This window comes from Labeo rohita, chromosome 9, assembly GCF_022985175.1.
Source record: "Labeo rohita strain BAU-BD-2019 chromosome 9, IGBB_LRoh.1.0, whole genome shotgun sequence".
Classification (NCBI taxonomy): Eukaryota; Metazoa; Chordata; class Actinopteri; order Cypriniformes; family Cyprinidae; genus Labeo; species Labeo rohita.
Genome location: NC_066877.1, coordinates 30,376,538 through 30,404,330, shown reverse-complemented (window position 1 = coordinate 30,404,330; position 27,793 = coordinate 30,376,538). Strand labels below are relative to the sequence as shown.

At 32.8% G+C, this 27,793-nt stretch overlaps 2 protein-coding genes across 4 annotated transcripts in view; one reads left to right on the top strand and one right to left on the bottom strand.

Annotated features, from left to right (window-relative positions):
• The window catches only part of traf3ip1 (TNF receptor-associated factor 3 interacting protein 1), a 33,521-nt gene extending 19,051 nt beyond the window's left edge, over positions 1-14,470 (bottom strand). The window contains exons 1-10 of one of the 3 annotated variants that reach the window (XM_051119043.1): positions 14,229-14,470; positions 12,700-12,768; positions 8,042-8,203; positions 5,977-6,105; positions 5,368-5,778; positions 3,896-3,976; positions 3,742-3,762; positions 1,527-1,550; positions 1,223-1,298; positions 1,036-1,056 (exon numbers count right to left, since the gene is read on the bottom strand). In XM_051119043.1, the coding sequence (XP_050975000.1) occupies positions 1,036-1,056; positions 1,223-1,298; positions 1,527-1,550; positions 3,742-3,762; positions 3,896-3,976; positions 5,368-5,778; positions 5,977-6,105; positions 8,042-8,203; positions 12,700-12,768; positions 14,229-14,351 (1,117 nt within the window). In that variant the 5' untranslated portion in view covers positions 14,352-14,470. The remainder of the gene's footprint in view (positions 1-1,035; positions 1,057-1,222; positions 1,299-1,526; positions 1,551-3,741; positions 3,763-3,895; positions 3,977-5,367; positions 5,779-5,976; positions 6,106-8,041; positions 8,204-12,699; positions 12,769-14,228) is intronic. The other 2 variants (XM_051119044.1, XM_051119045.1) reach the window with 2 other exon arrangements.
• Positions 14,471-18,893: 4,423 nt separating this feature from the next.
• agr1 (anterior gradient 1) lies at positions 18,894-23,613 on the top strand. Its single transcript, XM_051119053.1, has 8 exons — positions 18,894-18,984; positions 19,567-19,686; positions 19,783-19,846; positions 19,939-19,991; positions 21,345-21,421; positions 21,523-21,586; positions 23,115-23,198; positions 23,449-23,613. The coding sequence occupies exons 2-8, from the start codon at positions 19,590-19,592 to the stop codon at positions 23,514-23,516; spliced, it is 507 nt and encodes a 168-aa protein (XP_050975010.1). The 5' UTR covers positions 18,894-18,984; positions 19,567-19,589; the 3' UTR covers positions 23,517-23,613.
• Positions 23,614-27,793: the final 4,180 nt, after the last annotated feature.

Below are 27,793 nucleotides of genomic sequence, written 5' to 3'. Positions count from 1 at the left end.
AATGTTACTAGCATGTTGCTAGCATGTTGTTAGCATGATTAGAATGTTACTAGCTTGTTGCTAGCCTGTTTCTAGCATGATTAGCATATTATTAGCATGTTGTTAGCATGCTTAGCATGTCTCTAGCATGATTCTAGCATGATAAACATATTACTATCATGTTTCTTACATGATTAACATGTTACTAGCATGCTGTTAACGTGCTTTGCAAGTTACTAGCATGTTGCTAGTATGATTAAGTTACTAGCATGTTGCTAGTATGATTAGCAAGTTACTAGCATGTTTCTAACAAGGTTAATAAGTTAGTAGCATGTTACTAGCATGATTAGCATGTTACTAGCAGTTGTTAGCATGACTAGCAAGTTACTAGCATGTTGCTAATGTGTTTCTATCATAATTAGCATGTTACTAGTATGATTAGCACAGGGGTTCCCAACCCTGTTCCTGGAGATCGACCTTCCTGCAGAGTTTAGTTCCAACCCTAATCAAACACACCTGTCTGTAATTATCAAGTGCTCCTTCAGATCCTAATTAGCTGGTTCAGGTGTGTTTGGTCAGGGTTGGAGCTGAACTCTGCAGGAAGGTCGATCTCTAGGAACAGGGTTGAGCACCCCTGGATTAGCATGTTAATAGCATTTTGCTTAACAATCATAAAACAAACGCACACCTATAGAGGTGCCAGTTAGAAGAACAAACTTAAAGAAAGATTATAACTGCACACTCACTTAAGTATATTGTTTTTTATTAGCATATAGGGGGACTAAAAAAAGTTTCAGGAACATACTGATTGACTAGGAGACTGAATTTTGTTGATGAAAATTATTGTTTGTATCAAAATTAAACTAACTTTCTCCTTTGACACAATCAAAATTAAATAGAAATACTTTAATAACTACCATTTCTGTCCTTGGTGTCACATAATGTCCTATGGTGTGACACATAAATTAACCACAGATTTGTTTTTATCTCAAAATATCATTAAACAAACAGTTTTGGATCTTGTAAGAGGTGTTCAATCAAGAGAACAACACTCACCTCCTTCACTGTCAGTCTCATCTGAAAGAGGGATAGAGAGTTCATGTCATCATTTAAGACTAATCAAATTAAACATCTGCTGTTCTGCTAGAAACATCTAAACAAATCAAGCTAGACATTCAACAACGCATTACTTCATTGCACATCAATAATTAATAGGGTCTGTTAAGAAAGGCACGTTAAGTACCTTGACCTCCTGTTTTGGGCCACCGCCGCTGTCCTTTAGCTGATGAGGGCCTTGGAATGCGGGAAGGACTCTCAGCCTGAAAGGAATGAGGAAAGACATTAGTTTGCATGCATTTTTACTAGGAGTTCCTCTCCTGTGGAGCACTTATCTGATATTAGCCAAGAAACAAGTGAGCCTTCTTTCTTTACAACCCCCCTGACAAAATCTCCTGGGCTGTTGTTGCACATGTGAAATATCACCACAGAGTTGAACAATAAGAAAATGCAGGAGGAAACAGATTTCACTTCCGACATACAGAATTTACCTGGATTTCAGAGAGATCTGTAGGCTGAATGAAGATAAAATGCAACAAAGAGCCTTAAGACTTTAACATTTATATTAATAGTACACTTACAGCCACTAGCCAAATAAAACAGTTCACATCTCTAAATGAGAAGCTACTGAAGCTGCAAAGACACATGGACATGGAGCAACACAAATATATAGTCAGGAAATAATACATGAAGCTACAATATCACATTTAAGGGCACTTGCTAAAGCAAAACACTCAGGGATTGGAACAGACCCTTAAAACACAGACTACAAAAAACAACTGTGAGAAGCAGCTTGGCGACCAAAAATGTTCATCTGACTTAAAACTGACTGTTAAAAAAATAGCAGGATTATGTACGGTATACTGTTGATATGTGAACGAGCAAGCATCTTCTTTTCTGTTGTCTGTTCACAAAAAGCTCCATGTAAGTTAACACTTTCTAGAAATATCCAAGCATGTGATGCATTGTTTCCTGTGATTATTATTGTTATTTACAGCAATTTGTGAGTAAATATAGATGTACAAACACTTCTGCCTCTTGTCACATTAAAACAAAATCCGTTCAAAGGCTCCTTTTTTAATATACATATCTCATTTTGAGCACTTTGTTCCACTAAACACATCAAATGTAGATTCTATGTACAAAATGCTGAAGGTCCAGAAGATTTGTTAATGTATGCTTGATAGTGGTCATGTGAATAGTTACTGACATTTTATTTGTCTTTAAAATTTTATAAATTATTAAACTTAAAAAAAAAAAAATGTCAGTTTATTTAAATGTACTATTCAAAAGTCTGAGGTCAGTAAAAATCAATATTTGTATTCAACAAGAATGTATTAAACTGTTCAAAAATGATAGTAGAGACTTCAGCATTGATACAAAAAATTCAAAACTCTCTATTCATCATAAAATGCATCAAAGTGTCAACAAAAATATTAGGCTTTGATACAGAGTTCCTACCACTGATCTATATATAATGTCTATTATAAATCAGTGGTTCCTACCCATTTTCCATTTTAAAACTCCATACTTTTCCAGACTCAAATTTCCAAACTTCTCAATAGATTTTCAGATCATATCAGCCTTATTTTCAGCTTTATATTAGGTATATAGTACAGTCCCTAAAATAAAAAATACAGACTTTTACATGCACACAGAAACATTTTTGTGCCCTTGAGAAACTATTCACATGCATATGGGAATTTTTTTGCATGCTTATGCATTACAATTTCTAGTTTTATATAACCTATTTCCTTTGTGCATCACTATGAATAAAACAAGACCATGGATGCACATGAATTAACAGAGATCTACCTACTCAAAATTTGGCATTTTTATTGTATTACCTCTAATATCATGCCATAATGTCCAATTTAACTTCCTCTGTGGTGGCGCAGAAACCATGACACAAAATGGGCTGATGACATAAAATTTGCCAAGTTTAAGGGTCTATATTGGTATTGTAAAAAGTGTTTCAAATATGGCATTCATTAGGGCAATATACAATATTTCAAGGCCTTAGCTCTCTTAAACGCATACTTTATGGAGGCCAAGAAACCACACCCTAAATGGCACAATAGGTGGCTCAGTGTGCATTGTCCTGTATACTAAGTTTAATGGTTTCTGTATATAAAAGTGTATAAAAGAATATTGGGAGAAGAAACCCAAAATGCTTATAGCCTCCAATCTGCATAAGCATAATAATTGCATAATAAAAAGTGCATTTTTAGCAATCACTAAAGAATCTCTAAACAGCTGCCAGCAATCTCACTTCTTGTACAATAAATTTATTTTCATTAAATTTTCTATTATATAAAACTAAATAGGGGCAAAATTCTGGGAACTCAAATATTTCTTCACACTCTGCTTTCTTTTTTCCAGACTTGGAAAACACTTGAATCAAATTCCATACTTTTCCAGACCCTGTAGGAACCCTGTTTGAAATATTTCTTAAGCACCAAATCAGCATATTAAAATGATTTTTTAAGGATCATGTAACATTGAAGACTGGAGTGCTGACCCCAAACTTTAAAACAGTAGTGTAAATTGACGCTCTTAAAACTTTTTGAAACAAAATATTTAATTTGACCTAAGGACCAGAGACAACCTCCACCATCAAGACTGTCCTTGCGCCACCTAATATGCAAAGCACCCATTATTCTACAGCGAAGCAAAGCAGGCACTGACATCACAACAGACTCGTACCTCCAGTTCACCGCCCTCGGCCTCCATTTCAAAATAAAACAAAGAAAAGAACAATAAACTATGAAGAACTTTACGTCAAGCCTTATTGATTGCCCATACCTGCAGATCAAACATAAAGGGCGTAAACAGTGGTTATGAAAGAAATCAATCTCACCTCATCTGCTTCAGCTTCATGTGTTTTATTCACAACCTCTGGGTGAGGCTTTGGCTTGCTGATCTCCTCTGCTGCCTTGATCTATGGAAGACAAGCTGTTATTAAAAATTAAAAGCTGAGAAGAACTAAGCGTTTAAATGTTACAGAAATTTGCTTTATAAATATTTCTTAAGTTTTGTTTTTGTTAAAAATTTCACAATTCTAAAATGTTATTTCTAGGTTTAAATGGGATTTTAAATGCAAGAGAATTAATCTGATTTGGAAAAAAGGCTGGTCAAATTGGTCAACCAAAAAAACACGTTTAAAAAGCATTTAAGTAATAGAAATCTTAGATGTTTGCTAAGATCCTTCTATTGTCTATTGAAACCCATTGAAACTCAGTATGCTTAATATATATCAAATCATCATTTATTGGATACTTTCATTCGGGAGGCGGCTGTTCCGAACCCTAATCCCTAAATTTCAACTCGATACAAAATGATATTGAAATAATTGTTGCATTTTATTCCATTGTTTTGTTTTTTTTTCTTTATCTTTATATCTTTATCTATCTAATTAGCATCTTTGATTGAGGTTTAAAGCATCTAAGTACATCGTTTTTTGGGGTGTTATTCCAAAATATTTAGTTTTTATATGTGTACAGCTGTTCAGAACTGTGCTAGTTAATCATGTGCTGATTAGCATCTTTGAGCTAGGTTCAAACGTATCTAAAATTGTCACTACCGTAACAGTCACGACCGAAACATGTCATAATTGTTTCAGTAATGACAAAAGGAAACACATATCCCTTTTTTGGGGGAAAATAAACAATTTCAGTACAATTCTGCAAATGTTTAGTATTTTAATATGTTTTAGTAGAGTTTTAGTATGCGAGTTAAATTTCTGTAATGTGAAGTGGTCAACATTATGGTCACTATCGAAATTGTGCTGTCATGACCGAAACATGATGTTTTGTCAAAAATAAAGTATACTGAATTATCAAGATAGTGTGGCTCAATGTATATTCAAACTAATGAATCCTTAACTTTGAAATCAATATAATCAACTTTGAATGATTTGATTCAAAATACAACAAATCTCATAAATCACATATAAAATATTGTTAAAATTGTAATTGCTATTGAAAAAAAATAATAAAAATCAGAAAAAAAGTAATAAAACAGCAAAATATATATTTACAAGATAGTAAGCAAAATCTTAATAGGTCAATATAACCCTAATTAAATTATATATTACTGTGTTCCAGTAGTGACAAATTTGGGGAGAGAACAAATATTCCAAAACTTTCTGAAAATATTATATGGGAATTAACTGCACAATTACTAGAAATTTGTAACTTGGATATTATTCAATTTGCACACATACAAATTTTTTTCCAAGATATTTCTAACTCCGACTTTGCACCAATTCTTTAGAATGGCTTTCATCTGTGATTGTGGCTGGTGAGCAGAATCATAAAATTGTGAGCAAACCTTTCTATCGCCTCTGTCCTTTAGCTTCTCGTCAGTCTTTTGGTGTCGTACTTTTTCTTTTTCTCTCTCCCGTCGTTTCTCACGCTCACGATCTCTCTCCTTATCTCGTTCTCTGTCTTTATGAGATTCCCGTTCCCTTTTCTTATCCCTCTCTTTATCTCGTTCTCTCTCCTTGTCCCTGTTGCGGTCCTTATCCTTTTCACGTTCCTTCTCTCTGGTCTTGTCTTTCTCCCGATCTCGGCTCTTGTCCTTGTCTCTGTCTTTTGTCCGATCTCTTTCGCTTTTTCCCTTGTCAGACCTCTCGGCATCTCTGCGGCGGTCCTTGTCGTCTTTCTTGCTCTCTTGATCTTTGGGTTGATCTGGATCTTTCTGCTCTCGGCTCCCACTGCTTTCTTTAATGCCCTTCCTCTCCTTTACAACAGCCAGGGAATACATCAAATTCTCACTTTATTAACAATAAACCTAACAGCTCCATTAGCATCCAAACAGAAGTAAAAGAATTAAAAAGCCCAAAGGGGACAAGTTAAGGAATGAATAATGATTTAAGACAACAGAAAATTCTGGTTTGACTGAAAATGTCACTGTGTCAAAGCCTCAAGCAGGTCTCACCTCACGGTCTCGCTGGTGCTCCCTCCCCTCTCTGTTCTCCTTGTCCTGGGACCTGGAGGTGCTGGGCTTCCCCTTCTGATCCTGCTTGTCTCCAGCTAACACCCGCTTAACAGCCTCGTCACTGGAGAGCTGGAACAAGGACAGGACACACTGTTTAACAACAGCTTAATATAATGAACACAAGTCCCAAGAAAACCCTCAGTTTGCTGTCAGACCAAACAAAAATGGATTCAGAAACAGATGGGGTAGCATGGTGGTTAATGATCTGGGCTGGTGACCAAAAAAATGTAGGTTGAAATCCCTGCATGATGCAATACATGGGAATTCTCCCTGGAATAAATGTACTAAGAGTCACTTTGAATAAAAACATCAGCTAAATATGTATGCACAGTGTATCACTTTCTGAAAAGCTGCTGTGAAATCATTTGTATTATGAAAAGCACTATACAAATAAATTTGGCTTGACTAGCTGACAAATTACTAATAAAATTTTTACATTTTCTGGAGAAAACGTGGTTGTGCTCGATGCAAAACTCACTGTTATCAATAAAGTATTGTAGGTGATCTATATGTTGTAAAGTGTTATTTCAGTATTATTTATTTTATTATTTCACTATTAGTATTAATATTTTAATCAGCTTGTATTTTTACATTTCTATATTTTATGTTTTTATATTTAATTTACGTTTTAATAACTTTGTTTTAAAATATTGACATGTAACTTAAAGTCTTAACAGTTTTAGTACTTGAAATGAAATTTTATTTCAGACAGTTGTTCAGACAACGTTTCTAATTTTGTAAGGTTTTTTTCATCTTTTTTTCATCATTTTTGTTCATTAAAATAAATCTGAAATTACATAAATATATACACAATATTTTATTTCATTTCAGATTTATTTCAATGACCAAAAATTACTGTAATAGTTTTACTTATCAAAAGCAATTTACAGTTGCTGGAGTGTTGCAAGTCAAATCCAATATCCATGGCATATTATTTCTTCGCCCAATTTTATTTTATTGTCCTCAAATTTTATTTTATTGTCCTAAAACTGAAAATGAACAGCAACTCTCCTCAACAAACCATACAATTTATGTACAATTTATGCATAATTCATGTCTATAGTACAATTTATATTTAAGGGTTATTTTTCATTTCATTTCATAATTTAATTAACTAAAATTAATAAATGCTGTACAAGTATTGTTCATTCTTAGTTCATGTTAACTAATGTAGTTAACTAAAGTTAATTAATGAAACATTGTAAAGAGTTACCGATTTATTATTTTGTTTTTTATTTTTTTGATGCCAAAGCCAAAAAACTGTTCATTATACTGTTCACAAATGCATATGAGATTTGACAGCTAGCCACATGGAAAGACCGTCAGTCAGTAATGACTTTCGGTCTGTTCTTCATAGAAAGCTATCATATGACTTCTGAAGACTTGGAATAGAGTCATATGGATTATTTTATGATAATTCTATGGTAGTTTTTATCCTTTTTCAGCTTGACCATCCCTTGTCACTATGTGGGATAATCACAACAACAACATAAACAATAAAAAAAATAATAATAATAAATTTTTCTGCATTCCAAAAAGAAAGTGGTCATATCATTAAAAGCTACATACAATCCTCCTGGGGCAACACAGGTCAAATGTTTTGCTCAAAGAGTCGGAGCAGGATTGTCTATTTTCCAGTACCTGGGTCACCCCTGTAATCTCTGATTTTAACCATCCAGCAACTATCACCACTGTGGCGCCCTCATGTCGTTTTCTCTTGCAACCTATAAAATATCCCAGCAGCAGAGCTGTCATTCAGCTCAATGTTGCGCACCTGCTCTTTGCCCTGCAGGCATCAGTGGGTTCCCCTGATAACGCTGCTGGCGATGTTCCATCGCTCCTTAACCTTCAGAAAAGCTCAAGGGTGCAATTAAATGAATGCGTCTATAAATTACCCCTTGCTTGGACATCATTAGTCTTGAGTCATTCACTAGTTAAATGGCTTTGAGTGAATCCTGCAGTACAGAAGTACAGTAGCTGAACGATCTTTAATCGCAGGACTGACCTTGTTGAGACAGCACTTAGCAATGACCTGCAGCAGCTCGTTGGTCTTCTCTGGTTCGTGTCCGGCTACGATTCGAGCAGGTTTGGCAGCCAAGGGCTCTCCGCTAACCAGCATCACCACATCGATAGCCTTCTGAAGGAACACTATTTTTGAGTCTTTGTCCTGAAGGGTACATAAAGAGAACAGAGCAAAACAAGTTTTAAACACAAACCCAGTCTGCCATTGTTCAAACAAACAGGTAGTCCCACCCGAAACACACGCTACTGGATAAGCAAAGGTTGTTACTGCTAGCCTAGTTGGGTCACTTCAACAAACTGATTGCAATTGCGCTTGGGGCAACCAGGGGTGCAGAAACACACACTGGACAAATGTTTAGGGCAGAGATTTAGGGCAGTGAATATATCAGTAACATTGGTATCGGTCACACTGGCATTCAGGCACAAAAAAAGATGCCACTGAACAAATATTAAAAATATACTGCTTCTGATGTTTCTACATTCATTTGAAAATTTAATGTGAAATGACTGCAATATAAAAGTATATTTAAAAACTTGAATTTTATGTGTAATTAGTCACAATTAATTTCAGAAAAAATGTGAGTAATTAGTTCATTTTTTTGTCGCTTGACAGCACTAATAATAATAATATATCTTATGTATTTAGAATTCTATACATTTTGAAAGATAAAGGAAATGCACATATTTTTAAAGAAAATTTTATTTTTGGGATCAGTAAGGTTTTTTTTTTTTTTTTTTTTTTAAAAAAAGAAATTAATACTTTTCTTCAGCACGGATGCACTAAACTGACCAAAGTGACAATAAAAGAGATTTGTAATGTTACAAAATATTTCTACACCAAATAAATAATTCCACAAAAATATTAAGCAGCCCAACTGCTGATAAGAAGGAATTTTTCTTTTTTTTGGTGTTTTTGCATTTTTCTTGAAAGGACAGTGGAGATATGACAGGAATAAGTGGGAGAGAGAGGGGGGGACAGGGTCGGGAAAGGTCCACGAGGAGGGATTCGAACTTGGGAATCCCGAAGCGCAACTGCGCCACATGTCAGAACACTGCCCACAAGGCTATTGGTGCCGACAAGAAGAATGTTTTTTGAGCACCAAACCATCATATTATAATGATTTCTGAAGGATCATGTGACACAGAAAACTGAAGTAATGATGCTGAAAATTCAGCTTTGCCATCACAGCAATAAATCACATATAATAATAATTTAATATTTAATATTGTAATAATATTTTACAGCATTTTCGATCAAATAAATACAGCTTTGGTGAGCAGAAGAGATTTCTTTCAAAAACATAAAACAATACTTTTTGAGGCTCCAATTACCAACACTGAATGTGATATTGCTTTTGTATAAATTTGTAAAAGCTTCAACAAATAGAACAGAACAGCTACACTCTTTGTAGTAACAGAATTGAAAAAGCAAGACGATTTTTTGCAACTTTATCTTATGTGAATCATTTGTGGTGTCTCATGCTGTAAAAACGTTATACAACATGCGTGGCACTTGGGTGTGTTCAGAACGTTCCAACTATGTCAAGAAAACAATATATTTTTTCTAATTAAATTAAAGTAAAAGAACAGGAAAAGTTTGGTCTTTTTTGCTTTTTTATTTTGGTATAGCTTAGTTATTTTAGGCCTGGGATTAATTGCATTGTACACAAAGAACCTAAAGTTATCCTGATGCTTTGAACACAACAGTACATACATCATCACTGGCAGCTTGATGATGCGTCCACTCCATTAAACCCTCTTTTTCTGTATTTCTGCTTTGCTGGTTATGATGAAGTGCAACTATTCGTATTGTCATTTAATGCTTTCATACTTCATGAGGTTCCTAATGAGGTCCCAACGGCAACACAACCTGTATGCTGATGTGATATGTTATGATTTTACACACTGAGCAGTGTTTAATATCTAACTACTGGCTACACAATATCCGTGCAATAAGAATGGCGAATCAGGCGAAAAAAGGCAAATTTCATAAAAACATGTTCACGTCATATACACCGCAACACAAAATAAAGAAATATATTTTGTATAAAGTAAAGCCTGTTTTAAGACCATTTAGATTTCATGAATTAAGACAATTAAGCAACAATTTTACAATAAAACAATAATATTGAAAAGTATTGTAACAACTTAATATATATTTTATTATATTTGAAAACGTAATTTAGTCCTGTGGCAGCAAATGCAAATTTCATGAAAACACATTCATTACACATGCATTTCAACACAACACAAAGAAACATATTTTGCATTAAAAAGGAACACATTTTAGGACCGTTAAGATTTTACGCATTATGACATTAAAGCAATTTTTCCCTTCACACTTTCTTTAGCATAATGAGTCCAGACATTTTTCTCATTATTCTCAGTGGTGAAATTAATTTGCTTCTCATTAACATAATATCATGATTCACAATTCTTTTTTATTTTAAATGAGGATAAATCAGAGCCAGAAAGGCAATACAAAAGTACATACCAAGGATGCCTTAAATTGATTAAAGATTTTTATTTTAAATAAATGCTGATCTTCTGAACTTTCTATTCATCAAAGAAACCTGAAAAAAAATCTACTTGGCTGTTTTTAACATAATAATAAATGTTTTTTGAGCAGCAAATCTGAATATAAGAATGATTTCTGAAGGATCATGTGACTGGAGTAATGATGCTAAAAATTCAGCTTTGAAATCACAGGAATAAATTACAGTTTAAAATATATTAAAATAGAAATCAGTTATTTTATATAGTAAAAATATTTCAGAATTGTACTGTTTTTGCTGTACTTTGGATCAAATAAATGCAGGCTTTGTGAGCAGAACAGACTTCTTTAAAAAAATTCTAAATGATCCCCAAAATAGTTTTTTTTCTATGTAACTTTTTTGGACTCAAAATACCTCCATTTGTGCCAGTTATTGTGTATAGACAGCTCTTCCCCTGAAAAGTGTTAGAATGGTGGGGCCAAAAAAACATTATAATGTTATGGTACACCATCGGGCCGTCCTGCTTCGCACAGGTGTGGGTAGGTCATTTATTATGCATGCTGGGACATCAAAGGCCAGAGCTCTTTCAGACTACCCCGCGTTTGGAGAAGGATCAGACGTGAACTCTTCACTTTTCACACACAGTGCTGTGGTAAGCTAGTAACCTGCATCTCTTACAGGGTCACTGATACTGATCCAAGTAAAGCTAGTTAAAGGCACGAAGCTTTCAACAGGTAGATTTATCACACCTCATGACTCAACATGACTTGTGACTTTGGCACGCTAATTAAATGGAGAGTCTTGAGTTACACTTAGTTATCTGATCAATGTCAACACCTTAACAGCAAAAAACACAGCAGAGTGGAAGTCTGAGATACTGTGGCTATAGAATCCAAGAACACTTAATGAGGCAGAAGATCAGGCAGATACGAGAGGTCAACTGTAACATGATGTATCACTGCCAAGTAGGCGGATTAATTGGCGGGGAACATTAAAATGTCATATGACTGTAAGGTAGTACTGCAAGAAATAAGTTTCCACGTGTACGTATGCACACATATATAGCCTAATATAGCCTAACATATTAAGACTTGTATGACTTAATATAACATAAATGACGTCTCTTACTAAAACATGCACTAGAAAAACGCATGAAAGATTTACGTTATTTAAAAAATCCACATCATTTTATACATATTCTGGACTATGGGGAGATGCCATTATTCAATGACGAGAAATGTTTTCACTCGTTGAGCTACTGGCACTACCTGTCGTTATTTTTACCACAACACAACTTGGAAAATAAATTATTGATACAATGACCACAGCTACTAAAGTGGTTAAAGCTGGCTTAGAGATGTATATAAGCGTAGGCTTGAACCAAATGTCGTATCGATTTTCCTCACAAGGAGTCTAAACACACCCATATATCGAGTAAAATCCACGCTGAGAAACTCTATCCACGTTTACATACTGCCAGGATGGCATCTAGCGTTTCTTGTCTCTGCCATTTGTAAGCTCTTTCAGTAGCTGTGCTCTACCAAAAGCCTTAAAGGCATCAGGGCTAAAGTCAAGAGAACAAAGACGCGGGTCTTTAGGAAGATTTATTCATCCACATCTATCTTCTCATTCTTTTCTCCTCTTCTTATCGCTAGGAAAAGCAGGAAAGACTTACATTGCTTCTCTTTTTGCCCTTCAAATGAAAATCACAACCAAAAAAAAATATTTTAAAATGCAATTTATTTATTCCTATCATGGCAAGACTGAATTTTCAGTAGCCATTACACCAATCTTCAGTCTAACATGATTTTCAGAAATCATTCTAATATGCTGATTTACTACTCAAGAAACATTTATTATTATTAATAATGTTAAAATGAGTTTTGTTGTTTAACATGCTTGGGGAAACCATGTCATTTTTTTCTATATTGTTTAGAGAATAGTTCAAGTTCAAAAGAACAGCATTTATTTCAATCAGAAACCTTTTGTAACAGTATAAACATCTTTACTGTCACTTTTGATTAATTTGATAAGCCATGCTTTTAAACAGTAGTGTATGTCAAGCACAAAACCACTGGAAAGAAAGGCCAGCCAAATATAACTTATCATTCCTCTAAAAGTCGACACATTTTTATTGGCGATTTACCTTCACGTTATCTGACTTCATCTCTGCCTCTCCATAAAGTCCTTTCATAAAGCCTGTGGTACGTATTACCTAAAAAAAAAAGAATGGGAAAACAAGATTTTACAAACATGTTTTTAATCAAAAATATAAAGACCCTGCCATGCTGTCCACTGCCTTTTAAGAGCATCCAAACTGAGACAGAGACTGGTTTGGAACACTCTACATAGGCAGCAACAAAGGTATTATCAGTTTTGTAAACTCTTCACACTAACGACAACATATAATGATGGAGAAATAATTTACTAAATATTCAGTATGAAAACAAAATGTGATTACCACAACATGACATTAAGACAAGTATGCATACAGTTGACAGACGGTGTGATTCTATTTGTCTAGCTAATCTTAGCTGAGCTTACAACCTTTGGGCCTATCTCTGGACACAAACACACCCACTTCAGCCTTAACTGTCCTGTTCCTTTACCTAATACTGTCTAGAACCAAAACACCTGTACAGAGTTACAACCATATGGCAAAGTCTGAACACACCTGACTGAATTCATGTTTCTCATGATCTTGACACCTAGGTTTTCGTAGACAAATAGAAATTGCACATGCATGCATTTCCGCACAAAACTTCTTATTCAAATAGAAAACAACTATTTTAAATTGTACAAATAATTCAAAATGTTACTGTTTTTGCTGTACTTTGGATCAAAAAAATGCAGGCTTGGTAAACAAAAGAATCATTTTTAAAAAAAACAAACATTACAAATCTTCATTTTTTTGACCGGTGGTGTACCTTAAATTAACCAAAAATAAATAAAAGACCTCAAATGAAATGAAATGAAATTAATAATAAACATTTCTGCTTAGTTATTGTAGTTTCTTCAGTGTGTGGTATTTAATAGTGTGACATTTAAAAAAAAAAAAATACTGATCCTGGTGTTTGTTGGCAATTATTGCTGTTTATTAAGAAATATACTCCTAATTACAAAATCAACAACACAAAAAGTTGCCATACAGTTTGTTTTTTCAATATTCTGCCCTTAGATCGAGAAGTTTATTTCTGTTTTATCCATGAATATGTTAAGATCATCTACATGGACTCCTAGATAGCAAACCCTTGAGTTTTGTTTGCATAACCATGTGGAGTTATGCCTAGTAACCAGGTAAACAGCTCAACAAAAGCTCTGATTGTCCTGACAGTAAACCTAGACATGACATTGCTTACACTGTTTTAACAGTTCTTGTATTAGTAATATATTAACTTGCTCGCCAGCATCAAAACACCAACATCATCTAAACCTTGCAACTAAGCCAGAGCTCTGGGCATTGAAATATTACAGCTAATATGACACATTTACACATCAGGCTAACATATATTAAGCTTTCTCTGCCATACTTTGAAGACTATGCTTAGGCTACATTAGCAGGCTAGCGTTTGGAGATCTATAAATTGGATTTGAAGCGTATAAAGGTGAATATATAGACTGTTAGCGAAATAAAATAGCACTTATGTCATAAGAACAATGTGTTTAATAACTCACCTCACTGAAGATATCATGCAGGTATCGAAACGGCGGTTTGCTGAGCAGTTTTTCTGTCAGAGGAGGCTTTTTGATCACTTTTCCCAGAGTCTCCTGGGTCTTTTTGGCTACAGATTCGTTCATGGCAACAAACTAACACAGTATTTGGTGTAAAAGATGTTTCGTTAATAATTTAGCGCCGTTGCTGTTCTGCTAGCAGCAGATTTCCGCTCGCTAAACTCTGCTGTTGCCCTGGCGATAGCTTTCTGTCCCACAATCCTCCGCTGCGCGGATTCTGCGCTTGCGCGGAACCTAGGCGGTAGTCACGGGCTACAGGTGTCCATGACAACAACAAACAACAGTAGAACACTGTAGCTGTTTTAGAACAAATGGAACAAATAATCATTTTTACCTGCACAAACCGACCATATGAAAAAAGACAGAGATTAGATTATAGAATCCAGATTATATTATTTTTTAACTAATACACTGTGTGCAGAATTATTAGGCATGTTGATATTCTGGTCATATTTTTTTTCCAAACACATTTTACCAATTCCAAACCACATCAGTCTTAATAACTACTGTTAATTTTGGATTTAATCATTTATATGTGAGATATAACTGTCCGTGAAGGCTGAAAGTGAAAAACTCCTTATATTCAGGTGTGCATAATAATTAGGCATGTTTTCTTTTACAGATAAAATGAGCCAAAAAAGAGATTTAACCCAGACTGAAAAGTCCAAATTATTAAATGCCCATGAGAAGAATGCAATACTAATGCATTACAAGAATTTGCAGAGTTAAGGCTTGACCATTGCACAGCGAAATGCTTGTTGAGTCTGCATGGTCAGAAAAAAACAGGTGGAGAAGAAAAGATTCATGTTAACTGCAAAAGAATTAGGAATTAAGGTGAAGAATTAGGTATGACACCATCAGGAACTGTTTCCAGTTCTCCAGCGCCACCATTTTCCAGAACTGCAACCTACCTGGAGTCTTCAAAAGTACAATGTGTCAGGTTCTCAGAGACTTTGCTTGGGGAAAAAAAAAAAACCCAAAAAATGCCCCTGACTTAATAAGAATAACAAGCTGACGTGTTGTGAAATACATGAAGACAGTTTTTTTAATTTTTTTTTATAGGCTTTATAGACAGAGAAGTTGAGAGTGACTCTTGAAGGACAAGCATCACATCCTCTTGTACCTCTGATTCAAGGATTTATCTTCCAAAATCTGGCAGTACGTTTTAGGAGTTCATGTTTAGTCTCCTATCCTGAAAAGTCTGACTTGCAGAGATGGACTAAAATGAACTCCCAAAACTTACTGCCAGATTTTGGAAGATAAATTCTTGAATCAGAGGTACAAGAGGATGTGATGCTTGTCCTTCAAGAGTCACTCTCAACTTCTCTGTCAATAAAGCCTATAAAAAAAAATAAAAAAAAACTGTCTTCATGTATTTCACAACACGTCAGCTTGTTATTGGGGCATTTTTTAGGATTTTTTACCAAGCAAAGTCTCTGAGAACCTGACACATTGTACTTCTGAAGACTCCAGGTAGGTTGCAGTTCTGGAAAATGGTTGCGCTGGAGACTAAACGGTTCCTGATGGTGTCACACCTAATTCTTCACCTTAATTCCTAATTCTTTTGCAGTTAACATCTTTTCTTCTCCACCTGTTTTTTCTGACCATTTCGCTGTCCAATGGTCAAGCCTTAACTTTGCAAATTCTTGTAATGCATTAGTACTGCATTCTTCTCATGTGCATTTAATAATTTGGACTTTTCAGTCTGGGTTAAATCTCTTTTTTGGCTCATTTTATCTGTAAAAGAAAACATGCCTAATAATTATGCACACCTGAATATAAGGAGTTTTTCACTTCCAGCCTTCACGGACAATTATATATCACATATAAATGATTAAATACAAAATTAACAGTAGTTATTAAGACTGATGTGGTTTGGAATTGGTAAAATGTGTTTGGAAAAAAAATATGACCAGAATATCAACATGCCTAATAATTCTGCACACAGTGTATATGGATAATTTTTAACGCATTAGTTCAAAAATAAATGAAAATACAAAAACAAAAATAAATGAAAATACAATTAAATTATACTATAATAATAATCATCTTCATTTTAAAATGAAAACAAACACTTTTTAGATAAAAACTGTATAAAAACAAATAAATAATTAAAAATAAGCTTGAAAGGAAGAAATGTTAATTACATAACTTAAAGAGATATAGACAGACAGATGTGTATATATACTGTATATGTACTCAATACTTGTTAGGGGCTCCTTTTGCTTTAATTACTGCCTCAGTTCGGCGTGGCATGGAGGTGATCAGTCTGTGGCACTGCTGAGGTGGTATGGAAGCCCAGGTTTCTTGACTGTGGCCTTTAGCTCATCTGCATTTTTTGGTCTGTTGTTTCTCATTTTCCTCTTGACAATACCCCATAGATTCTCTAAGGGGTGCAGGTCTGGTGAGTTTGCTGGCCAGTCAAGCACACCAACACCATGGTCATTTAACCAACTTTTGGTGCTTTTGATGAAATCAGCATTTTTAAAAAGCTGGTCAGCAGAAGGAAGCATGACGTGCCCTAAAATTTCTTGGTAAACAGGTGCAGTGACTTTGGTTTTCAAAAAACACAGTGGACCAACACCAGCAGATGACATTGCACCCCAAATCATCACAGACTGTGGAAACTTAACACCGGACTTCAAGCAACTTGGGCTATGAGCTTCTCCACCCTTCCTCCAGACTCTAGGACCTTGAACTCCAAATGAAATACAAAACTTGCTCTCATCTGAAAAGAGGACTTTGCACCACTGGGCAACAGTCCATTTCTTCTTCTCCTTAGCCCAGGTAAGACGCCTCTGACGTCGTCTGTGGTTCAGGAGTGGCTTAACAAGAGGAATACAACAACTGTAGCCAAATTCCTTGACACGTCTGTATGTGGTGGCTCTTGATGCCTTGACCCCAGCCTCAGTCCATTCCTTGTGAAGTTCACCCAAATTCTTGAATCGATTTTGCTTGACAAGCCTCTCAAGGCTGCAGTTCTCTCGGTTGGTTGTGCATCTTTTTCTTCCACACTTTTCCCTTCCACTCAACTTTCTGTTAACATGCTTGGACACAGCACTCTGTGAACGGCCATCTTCTTTGGCAATGAATGTTTGTGGCTTACCCTCCTTGTGAAGGGTGTCAATGATTGTCTTCTGGACAACTGTCAGATCAGCAGTCTTCCCCATGATTGTGTAGCCTAGTGAATCAAACTGAGAGACTATTTTGAAGGCTCAGGAAACCTTTGCAGGTGTTTTGATTTGATTATCTGATTGGCATCTAACCATATTCTAATTTGTTGAGATAGTGAATTGGTGGGTTTTTGTTAAATGTGAGCCAAAATCATCACAATTAAAAGAACCAAAGACTTAAACTACTTCAGTCTGTGTGCATTGAATTTATTTAATACACGAGTTTCACAATTTAAGTTGAATTACTGAAATAAATGAACTTTCCTACAACATCCTAATTTATTGAAATGCACCTGTAGATAGATAGAAAGACAGATAGATAAAAATGATATTACAGAATACAGATTATATAATGACAATAAAATGCTTCAAATAAATACAATTAAAATATTATATTAATAATAACATAATAAAACAATAATTTTAAAACGAAAAATAATATTACACATTCAATGACAGAATACAGATTATATAATGACAATAAAATACTTCAAATGAATACAATTAAAATATAATCATAATCATAATAATCATAATACTGTTATAAAAATAATAATAAATAATAATATTAAAATAAAATAAAATTGTAAAAAGAAACACTTTTTAGAGAAAAACTGTTTAAAAATAAATAATTTTATAAATTAAAAAGAAAAAGGGAAGAAAGAAATTATATATAACTAAAATAAAAAATATAGAAATACAAATCACATTAAAGAATACAAAGTACATTATTTTAAAATAATTATTTATTAATATATTTGGTAAAAAATAACAATATGAAGGGATTACCAATTTAATAGTAAATGTACTTTAAAAAACAAAATGAAATAAATAAAATGAAATAAATAAATAAATAAATAAACAAACATACACTTCCCTGACTTGTTGTTTTAATTCAATAAATTGATATATATTAACACAATTTAATACATATAAATGTAATAAATTCAATAAGTTGCTAGATAGATAGATAGATAGACAGACAGACAGACAGATAGATAGATAGATAGATAGACAGACAGACAGACAGACAGACAGACAGATAGATAGATAGACAGACAGACAGACAGACAGATAGACAGATAGATAGATAGATAGATAGATAGATAGATAGACAGCACTGGGCCTCCATTATTACTATCATCAAAGCACAGGCTGGTTATGCATACAGGCCTCCACCTAAAACTGACAGGTTACTGAGCTTGTGTGCATATGTGACTCCAAGGCTCATTCCTGGAATAATAAAACAGCATGTGGCAAAGATTATTTTCTACAATGAAATGACTAAAGAAAGCACAGAGATCTTCAGTTGAAAAAAAAAGTACATACTACACACTCTACAATGTCAAGGGAGGTTCTGTGATTGGCTAAATAAACCTGAAAGGAATTCTGTATTTCCTGCATGCAAAACCTGTTTGGGAGGTTTTCCACATAGCGTGATTATAAAAATCCCTGACATACATCACAGTAGTTGCTGTCGGTTTAGAGAGAGGGACAGTAAATCTAGTTCACCTGTTTCACTCCCGGTAAGTTCTCTTTTACTTGCTATTTTTGTACTTTCTTGCAATTATTTAACATTTGATCTGAATCTGAATTTATTATCTACATATAAAGGCTGTTTTTTTGTTGGAGCACTGAGAGCTATTTCAGTTTCACATTACTCTCATTTGACATTCTCGAATTTCTTTTGCATTTCATTTTAAAAATGCCAGCATTAAAGTATGTTGTTTTAGAGTCTGTAGTTTAAAATTGTAGTTGTTATTAGAATATCAAGAGAAAGCTTTACTTTCAAATTTTTTCTAATTGCATTTAATACATGACAAAGTATGTGTACATTATTTGTAAGTGAAATTACTGATCATAGTTCTCATTAATATCATCAAGTTAAATGATATTGAACTGATTATAAATGCTTTGTAACAGTCAAGTGAACATTTGTTACGTGTTGCTTTCAGGACAAAGTTTCACAAGCACGTTTGTCCAGTTTAACAGCTCTTGTCAACTATTTTAAAAGATGTCAGTAGGTGGACCCAACCTTAAAAACAGGCGACTAAAACAATGCACTAGTCACGTTTGACTCTTCTTTTTTTTTTCTTTTTTTTTCTCAGGACACATCGCACATACTACAATCATGCAACACTGGATAATCTGCGTAATACTTTTATTTCTTGTATTCTGTGATGTTTCTACGCAAAGGAAAAAAAAGACAGTCCAAACTCTCTCAAGAGGTATCAATGAATTACACAGTCTCAAATAAGCTCATTTTGATCTTATACTATGGCAAATTGATCATAGAAATTCAATTAAAAGTGTTTTTTTTTCAGGTTGGGGTGATGAGATTACCTGGGTTCAGACGTATGAAGAAGGACTGTCTAAAGCGGTCGAGAGGTACCTAAAAACTATGCAATCACATGAAACTCATCTCTCACTCGTATGTTACATTACATGTAATCAGATTTTAAATATCTGTTTTATTGTAGTAAGAAGCCTCTGATGGTCATTCATCATTTGGAGGACTGTCCGCACAGTAAAGGTTTGCATGTTTTGCATTCTGCATCAAATAGTTTGCATGATCTGCAATGAAATAAAAATGTATAGATTATACGGGTGTGACGAGATACTTATCCCACGAGACGAGACGAGACACGAGACTGGGTTCACAAGAAGGAGACGAGATTTTTAAACTTTTCTTAAGAATGCTGAAATATATAGTAATCAACATTTGAAGTGGATCAAACCTTTCATTAAAGTTGTCTTAAAAATAAAACTTTGATGAACATTTTTGATCCACTTCAAAAGTTGACTACTGTGTAGGGACAATAGTCTTTTATTCAACTGATAAAGACAAAATGCAAAAAACTTGTAATGAATTATATGCAGTAATAAACGACATTTAAACAAGCGCTTCACGATTCTGGATAAATTGAGAATCCCAGTTGTTTTTAATAAATTGGAGACTATGATTTTCTCATGATTCTGGAGAAAAAAAGATCAGAAAACTAAGCAAAATAACGTAATTTACTAGTGGTTCTGACAAACTGTTCATTGCTTAAACCTTTTAAAAACAAAATAATAATAATAAAAAAACATTCAATGAAGGAGTCAGTGTCTCATTTCATTACGACTCAGTCCTAATACACATAGCTAAATCGTTGTCATTTAGGAATAAAATCGCGTGAGTATTTGAATCGAGATCTCCATATTTAAGGGATTAATCGTGCAGCTCTAATGTAAACACTGCACAATGTTTTGCGACGATATCATCACGGGATCTCGCGAGATCTCATCCTAATCACATCCCCAATCGATTAATTTTTGTGTCATATAGATCCATCTAAGAGAGCTTAAAGGAATAGCTCACACAAAAATAACAATTACAAACCTGTATAGTAAAGTAACAGATGGTGCGTTGTTCCTTAAAATCAAGGGTTTTCAATCTTTTAGATGCCATTGACCCTCAAATATCATCATCCTATCAGCAAATTTTGAAAAAAAAACAACAACTATATATTCTCTTGCAAAATAAATAAATAAATAAATAAATAATTACATACATGCATGCATACATACATAATATATATTTATTTATTTATATCTGTATATATTTCATAAATTTTTATAAGTAAATATATAAATAATATCTATGTATTTATAATTGTATAAATTGTAAAATTATATATATATATATATAACAATTTTGTAAAATATTTTAATCAATTATTATTTATTACGTTTATAATATTATTTATCTATTTATTTATTTACATGTTAGTTTAAATCACAACCTGAAAGTAACAAGTGTTTGACTTGAATTACGTGTTTGCATAAAATGCTACTGCATGTCAATGTATTAATCTCTTTCTGTACACTGTTTGCTCCCTTTTAGCTCTGAAAAAGGCTTTTACTGAACATCAATCTATTCAAAGGCTGGCCAAATCAGATTTCATCATGCTCAATTTAGTGGTAAAGTACAATTATGATCAAATATTCAACACACAATGGAGTGAGAAACACATCTGAAACTGTAAGAATAAACTATTGATTCCAGTGATTTTGATTTTCAGCATGAGACCACCGATAACAACTTGGCACCTGACGGCTACTATGTCCCCAGGATCTTGTTTGTTGGTGAGTTTTCACATAATATTTTTTATGAAACAGTTCAATGTAATGACTTATACTGTACACCCAAGATTATCTGATAATACTGTATACTCGTAACTCTGTAATAATGGGATTTTAATAGCAAAAGTGATAAATATTATTGTTTCACAGTCTCTGGCGGTAAAAAGAGTGAAATAATTCAGATTTTTATTTAGTTTTTTTTTTTAAATGAAGACTACCATGCACACCAAAGCTGCATTTATTTGTCCAAAATAAAGGAGACAGTATTATTGCAAAATATTATTACAATTTAAAATAACTGTTTTTTGTTATAATAACTACTTTTAAATTGTAACTTATTCCTATGATGGCAAAAATGAATTTTCCTTAAGAGTGAAGGAACTCATAACATGAATTATTATAAATGATTACGAAAATTAGCTAACATTAACTAACAATGAGTAATACACTGTTACAGTATTTGTTCATCTTTGTTAACGTTAGTTAATAAAATACAACTGTTCACTGTTAGTCCATGTTGGCTCAGGTCCATTAAATAACATGGTAACACTTTACATTAAGGTTTATTAGTTAACATTAGTTAACTACATTAGTTAACATGAACTAAGAATGAACAATACTGCGTGTTTGTGTTGTGTTTGCTGACATTAGTTAATGCACTGTGAACTAACATGAACAAACAATGAACAACATGTATTTTTATTAGCTAAAATGAATAAAGATGAATAAATACTGTAATAAATGTATTGTTCGTTGTTTGTTCATGTTAAATACATTAACTAATGTTAACAAATGACACCTTATTGTGAAGTGTTACTAATAACATTATAGCTACAACTTGATTTTAATAATGTATTAGTAAATGCTGGAATTAACATTAAGATGATTTAGGAGTATTTTCCATTGTTAGTAAATGTTAACTAATGTTAACAAATGTTAGTTACAAATACTATTGCAAAGTATTACCAGCACTTATTCATCAAATCCTGAAAAATACATTATTGTTTAAACAAAACTATTAAGCAGTTCAACATTAATTATTATGATTTCTGAAAGATCTTGTCACTGAAGACAAGTATAAAATATAAAATAAAATAAAAATAAAATAAAATAACATAAAATAAAATTCTTATTAGACAAAAATGTGGGTTAGTTGTAAATATTATTTTCCATTGTTAGTAAATGTTAACTAATGTTAATAAATGGGACCCTATTGTAAAGTGTAACCAGCAGTTTTTTACTATATTTTTGATCAAATAAATGCAGCCTTGGTCCGCATAAGAGATTTCTTTCAAAAACAATAAACAAATCTTAATTATGCCAAACTTTTGACTACCAGTTTAACTTTTATATTATATTATTTAATATTATATTATATTATATATTGTTTCTAATGTTTAAGTTATGTTTCAAATTAGTAGGGCTAAGTGGTTTTATACTCTTTATGCAAAATATTTAAATACTTTTTAGCTTTAATATTGGGCTTACTATATGTTTTCAAGAGATTCATCTTCTTTCCTCCTCTACCCAGATCCCTCACTGACTGTGCGAGCTGACATTGCTGGAAAATACGCCAACCGAATGTACACGTACGAGCCGAGCGACATAGACTTCTGTGAGTGTCTTTCTGCCGTCTAATGAGCTCCACTGAGAGACTCCAGCTCCACACTGTCAATTGCTTTCCGACTCCCAACTGCAGACACCGAGCTGTTCATTTGTTTATTCACACTCATCCGTAACCCATTCTTTCCTACTCTATCTGCATGTGAATGTGCTAATGTTGAAAATTAATATTTGATTTACTAAAGTCATTAGTTAATCATGCATTAATCATATCCCTTGCCAATATCTTTGTTTGTGCGCAGTGGCAGAGAACATGATGAAAGCCAAGATCCTGCTCAAGGATGAACACGAGAATCACGATGATCTGTGATGCAGTGACAACAGTTTACCCTCTTTCAAGAACTGTATGCAATACACAGGTTTCTTTGCACAACTAACAATATTCAACTTTGAATAAAGTCTGTTAGTTGTAGTAATATTATTGTGTTCATTCCTTAAACAGCAAGAAATAATGCAAACTATGCGAAACAGTCAGGGTTTATTTTGCCTCTGGCTTCATTTGACCCTTTGGCAGCACCAGGTAGAGCAAAGTGATCTACATGACTAAGATCATCATGAATACACAGTTGAAGGTCCATTAACCTCCACTGTACAAGAATTAAGAGGCATGACTTGTCTGTGATTTGTTAAAAGGATCAATGATGTGAAATAAGAATCAATGTTTAAGTTACAATCAGGAAAAATGCAAACATCTTCCATTATGCAGTGACACAGAGTAAACACTAGATGGCAGAACACACTATATACAGAAGACTGTCATGACCATCAATTTATTGCTCTAAATAGATGAGCATATGCTCCAAGTAAATTACAAGTACAATATTAATTCATTTATTTATTAATATTATCACATTAATTAAAAGGTGGACTTCAGCAGATAAATATTAAATGGCTACCAAACATAAAGATTTCATAAAAGTAAACATATGAGCTATGAAATAAACACTTTTGGATGGACAAAAATTGAAATTGCTAAATTAATACACAAAAGTGCAGTTGCTGTGATTTTAAGCAGCCTTATTTCTGGAAATATTTTTTATATAAATATTTTATTTTAGAAAATATATATAGAATTATTATTTAGAGGATATTTTTAGAAAATTAAATTATTTATTTAGAAAATTATATTTTAGCAATGTACTTTTTTAAAAATAAAATAAAATAAAAACGAACTCATAACGTGAATTATTATAAATGATTATGAAAATTCAAATTGCAGCTGCCTTATTTCTAGAAGATTTTTTTCCTTAATCAACTAGAAAACACAACTATTGATTAAAAAATAAAATAATGTAAAATAAAAAAATAAAATAGATAAAGGTACTTTTTATGCATGAACGAACTCGAAAAAATAAATTATTCAAATTAAATTTGAATTGCAAATCAACAGGCAAACACACTACAACTATTGAATAAAATAAAATAAAATAAAATAAAATAAAATAAGGTACTTATGAGCTCATAATATGAATTATTATATATCATTATGAAAAACTGAATTGCAAACCAACTGGCAAACAAACTACAACTATTGAATAAAATAAAATAAAATAAAATAAAATAAAATAAAATAAAATAAAATAAAAAAATAGACTAAGGTACTTGTGAGCAAACTAACTCATAAAATGAATTATTATATATGATTATGAAAAACTGAATTGCAAATTAACTGGCAAACACACTACAACTATTGAATAAAATAAAATAAAATAAAATAAATAAAATAAAATAAAATAAAATAAATAGACTAAGGTATTTATGAATAAAATAAAATAAAAAATAAAAAAATAAATAGTAAAATTAAATTAAATTAAATTAAATTAAATTAAATTAAATTAAATTAAATTAAAAATAAACAAACTAAGGTACTTATGAGCAAACTAACTCATAATATGAATTATTATATATGATTATGAAAAACTGAATTGCAAACCAACTGGCTAACACAGTACAACTATTGAATAAAAAATAAAATAAAATAAAATAAAATAAACAAACTAAGGTACTTATGAGCAAACTAACTCATAATATGATTATATAATTTTTTTTATAGGACACCACATTTTAAGTGTATTGATAACATATTCAAACAAACAGACAAAGAAAAGAAAAATAGCATTTATCATTACTTAACAACCAAAGCTTATAGTAGGTCTGTACAACTTGTCTGTACAAAATTGTGTTGTTGTTTTTTTTTTAATGGTGAAAATAATTGCAATTTATTTTCTGTATGATCAGCACTGTTGCTGTCTATTCTTTAAAATAACCCTGCACAAACAACTGTACAGTACATGTGGGTCATGGTGTCTAAATAAGTCATTTAAAAGTCAAATATCTAGCACAGGGTTAGAATATACATGTAAACATTGCTTTTGTGAAGCATTTATTAGTACCTTAAACAGTGGAGTATGGTAAGATCTGCAAAAAGCACGTGCCACATGCATTAATGCACTGCAGTATGTCTGCTAGAGGTGGGCCTGAAGCTCTGAAAACACTGAATTTCAACAGGATTTGAAAAAGCAGCTTTATGACTATGAGTCAGGAGTTGCTGAGTGTGCTGAATGAAGGGGAGGTGAGGTGACAGACTTTAATCCCGCGGCCATCCTCCTCCGGCCCAGGGTCACAGAGAGTAATGGAGCGGAGCAGGATGGTCATTCCTCCGTCGACAGAGTGAATTAATGCTGTACGCCTGGTTACGGCTCTGACTGACAGACGCACGCTGCTCACACGCAGGCGCGGGAACGGTCTTATTAACGCCACAGATGAGCACACCCTCTCACCTCACCAATAAGACTGCCGCTGTCAGTACACACACACACACACACACAAGCCCTTGACAAAGGACAGCAAGGATGGTCACAGTCACACCAAAGAAATGTACAAATAATAAATGTGTTCAGTGCTCACTTTTTGAAGCAACTCACTCAATTCAAAAAGTCTAAAAATGAAAAAAAGAAAGAAACAAAGAAAGAAGTTTTAAACTTAAAATAAAAAAAATGATTACTTTAAAAATTAAATATGATATTTTACTATTTTGTTTTGTAAGATATTTCATTTATCAAAAAGTGATATTAAAGACATTTATAATATTACAAAAGAATATTATATATTATACAATATATTATATATATTTAAAAACATTAAAGACCCCAAACTTTTGTATTAATGTCTTAATTTAAAAATGTAAATAAAATAAAATAAAATAAAATAATCTTTAAAAAGTGAGGGAAAAAATCTGAAAATGAAAAAAAAAAAAGTGAAACCTTAAAAAAATTTAAAAATATTCCTTTAAAATTGATTACAAATTATCTTGTACTTGTTTTGTAAGAAATAAATTATTACTTTTATTCTTGAGGGATATTAAAGAAATGTATAATATTACACAAGAATATTATATATTTTTGAACAGTGGCCTAATGGGCCAAAAAAATAAATAAATAAAATAAAATAAAATAAAAAATAAATAAATAAAATAAAATTCATATTAGACAAAAATGTGGGTAAGTCATAAATGTTTTAGACTGTTATCATAGAAGATGGTACATTTTAAGTATCTTAATTTAGAATAAAATATTAGTAAAATAAAATAAAAATAAAATAAAATAAACAATACATGAAAAAATATTTAAAAGTAAATAAAATAAAAATAAATTCAAATTCTTAAAAATGTGACAAAAATGTCATGTCATGAGTCATGAATATTTTTATCTGTCATTCCAAAAGATGGTACATTTTAAAATAAAATAAAATATAAAATATGAAAAAAAATTCTTATTAGACAAAAAAATAATATTTTAATCTGTTATCCAGAAGACATTTTCATGGTCTTAATTTAGAACAAAATAAAATAAATACAGTTAATTAAATTAAATGAAAAATAAATGAAAAATAAATAAATGAGCATGAGAGGAATTCAATTACAAATGAAAAAATAGAGATAACAAGAGAGAGAGATTAAGATAACAAGTGAAACAATACAACGCCAGAGACAGAGAAAACCCACATTCAGCAAGTCTGCCTGTCTCAAAGCACATCCTCACAGAAATATGATTCATGTTTGTGATATGTTTAGATGTTCTCCTCTCCTCAGTGCCTGATACAAAGCACAAAGGCTTCTGCGACCTGCTGTATGCATCACAACAGAAAGACACTCTTCAAAAATGAATGTCTCAAACAACAGCACATCCAGCACAACAGTTCAAGACAAATCCCATTCGTCATATCGTCTGGCAGCTGCTCTCACTCAGCTCTGCTGTGATATTAAGTACAGCACAACTCAGAAAAACTGTTGTATCTACAGTAGAAAGTGTATTCTTCCTGAAGGCCATGTCATATTATCAATTATCTGCTGTAAACTATTCATTTCACGGTGAGAGACCAGTATATGCACTGAGAAGAGTCAATACTGTACCATTCGGTTGTCTATATTAAGTTATTTTATTGGGCGAATGCAGCGATGGTCATAGATTCTGGAGGATGTTTTTGAGAGCTGTAGTGTTACTCAAGGACAGATGTGAGATGGTCATGCATGCAATCTAAAGGCCAGTTTATTTCAAAGGCTGAGGGTTTCGAGGGCTTTACACTTAC

Bases quoted from the DNA above. Each gene is read 5' to 3' on its own strand.
- agr1 (XM_051119053.1), top strand. From the start codon at position 19,590: ATGCAACACTGGATAATCTGCGTAATACTTTTATTTCTTGTATTCTGT. The intron at 19,847-19,938 runs GTACCTAAAAAC...GTTTTATTGTAG, and splicing joins CTGTCTAAAGCGGTCGAGAG to TAAGAAGCCTCTGATGGTCA. The intron at 23,199-23,448 runs GTGAGTGTCTTT...GTTTGTGCGCAG, and splicing joins GCCGAGCGACATAGACTTCT to TGGCAGAGAACATGATGAAA.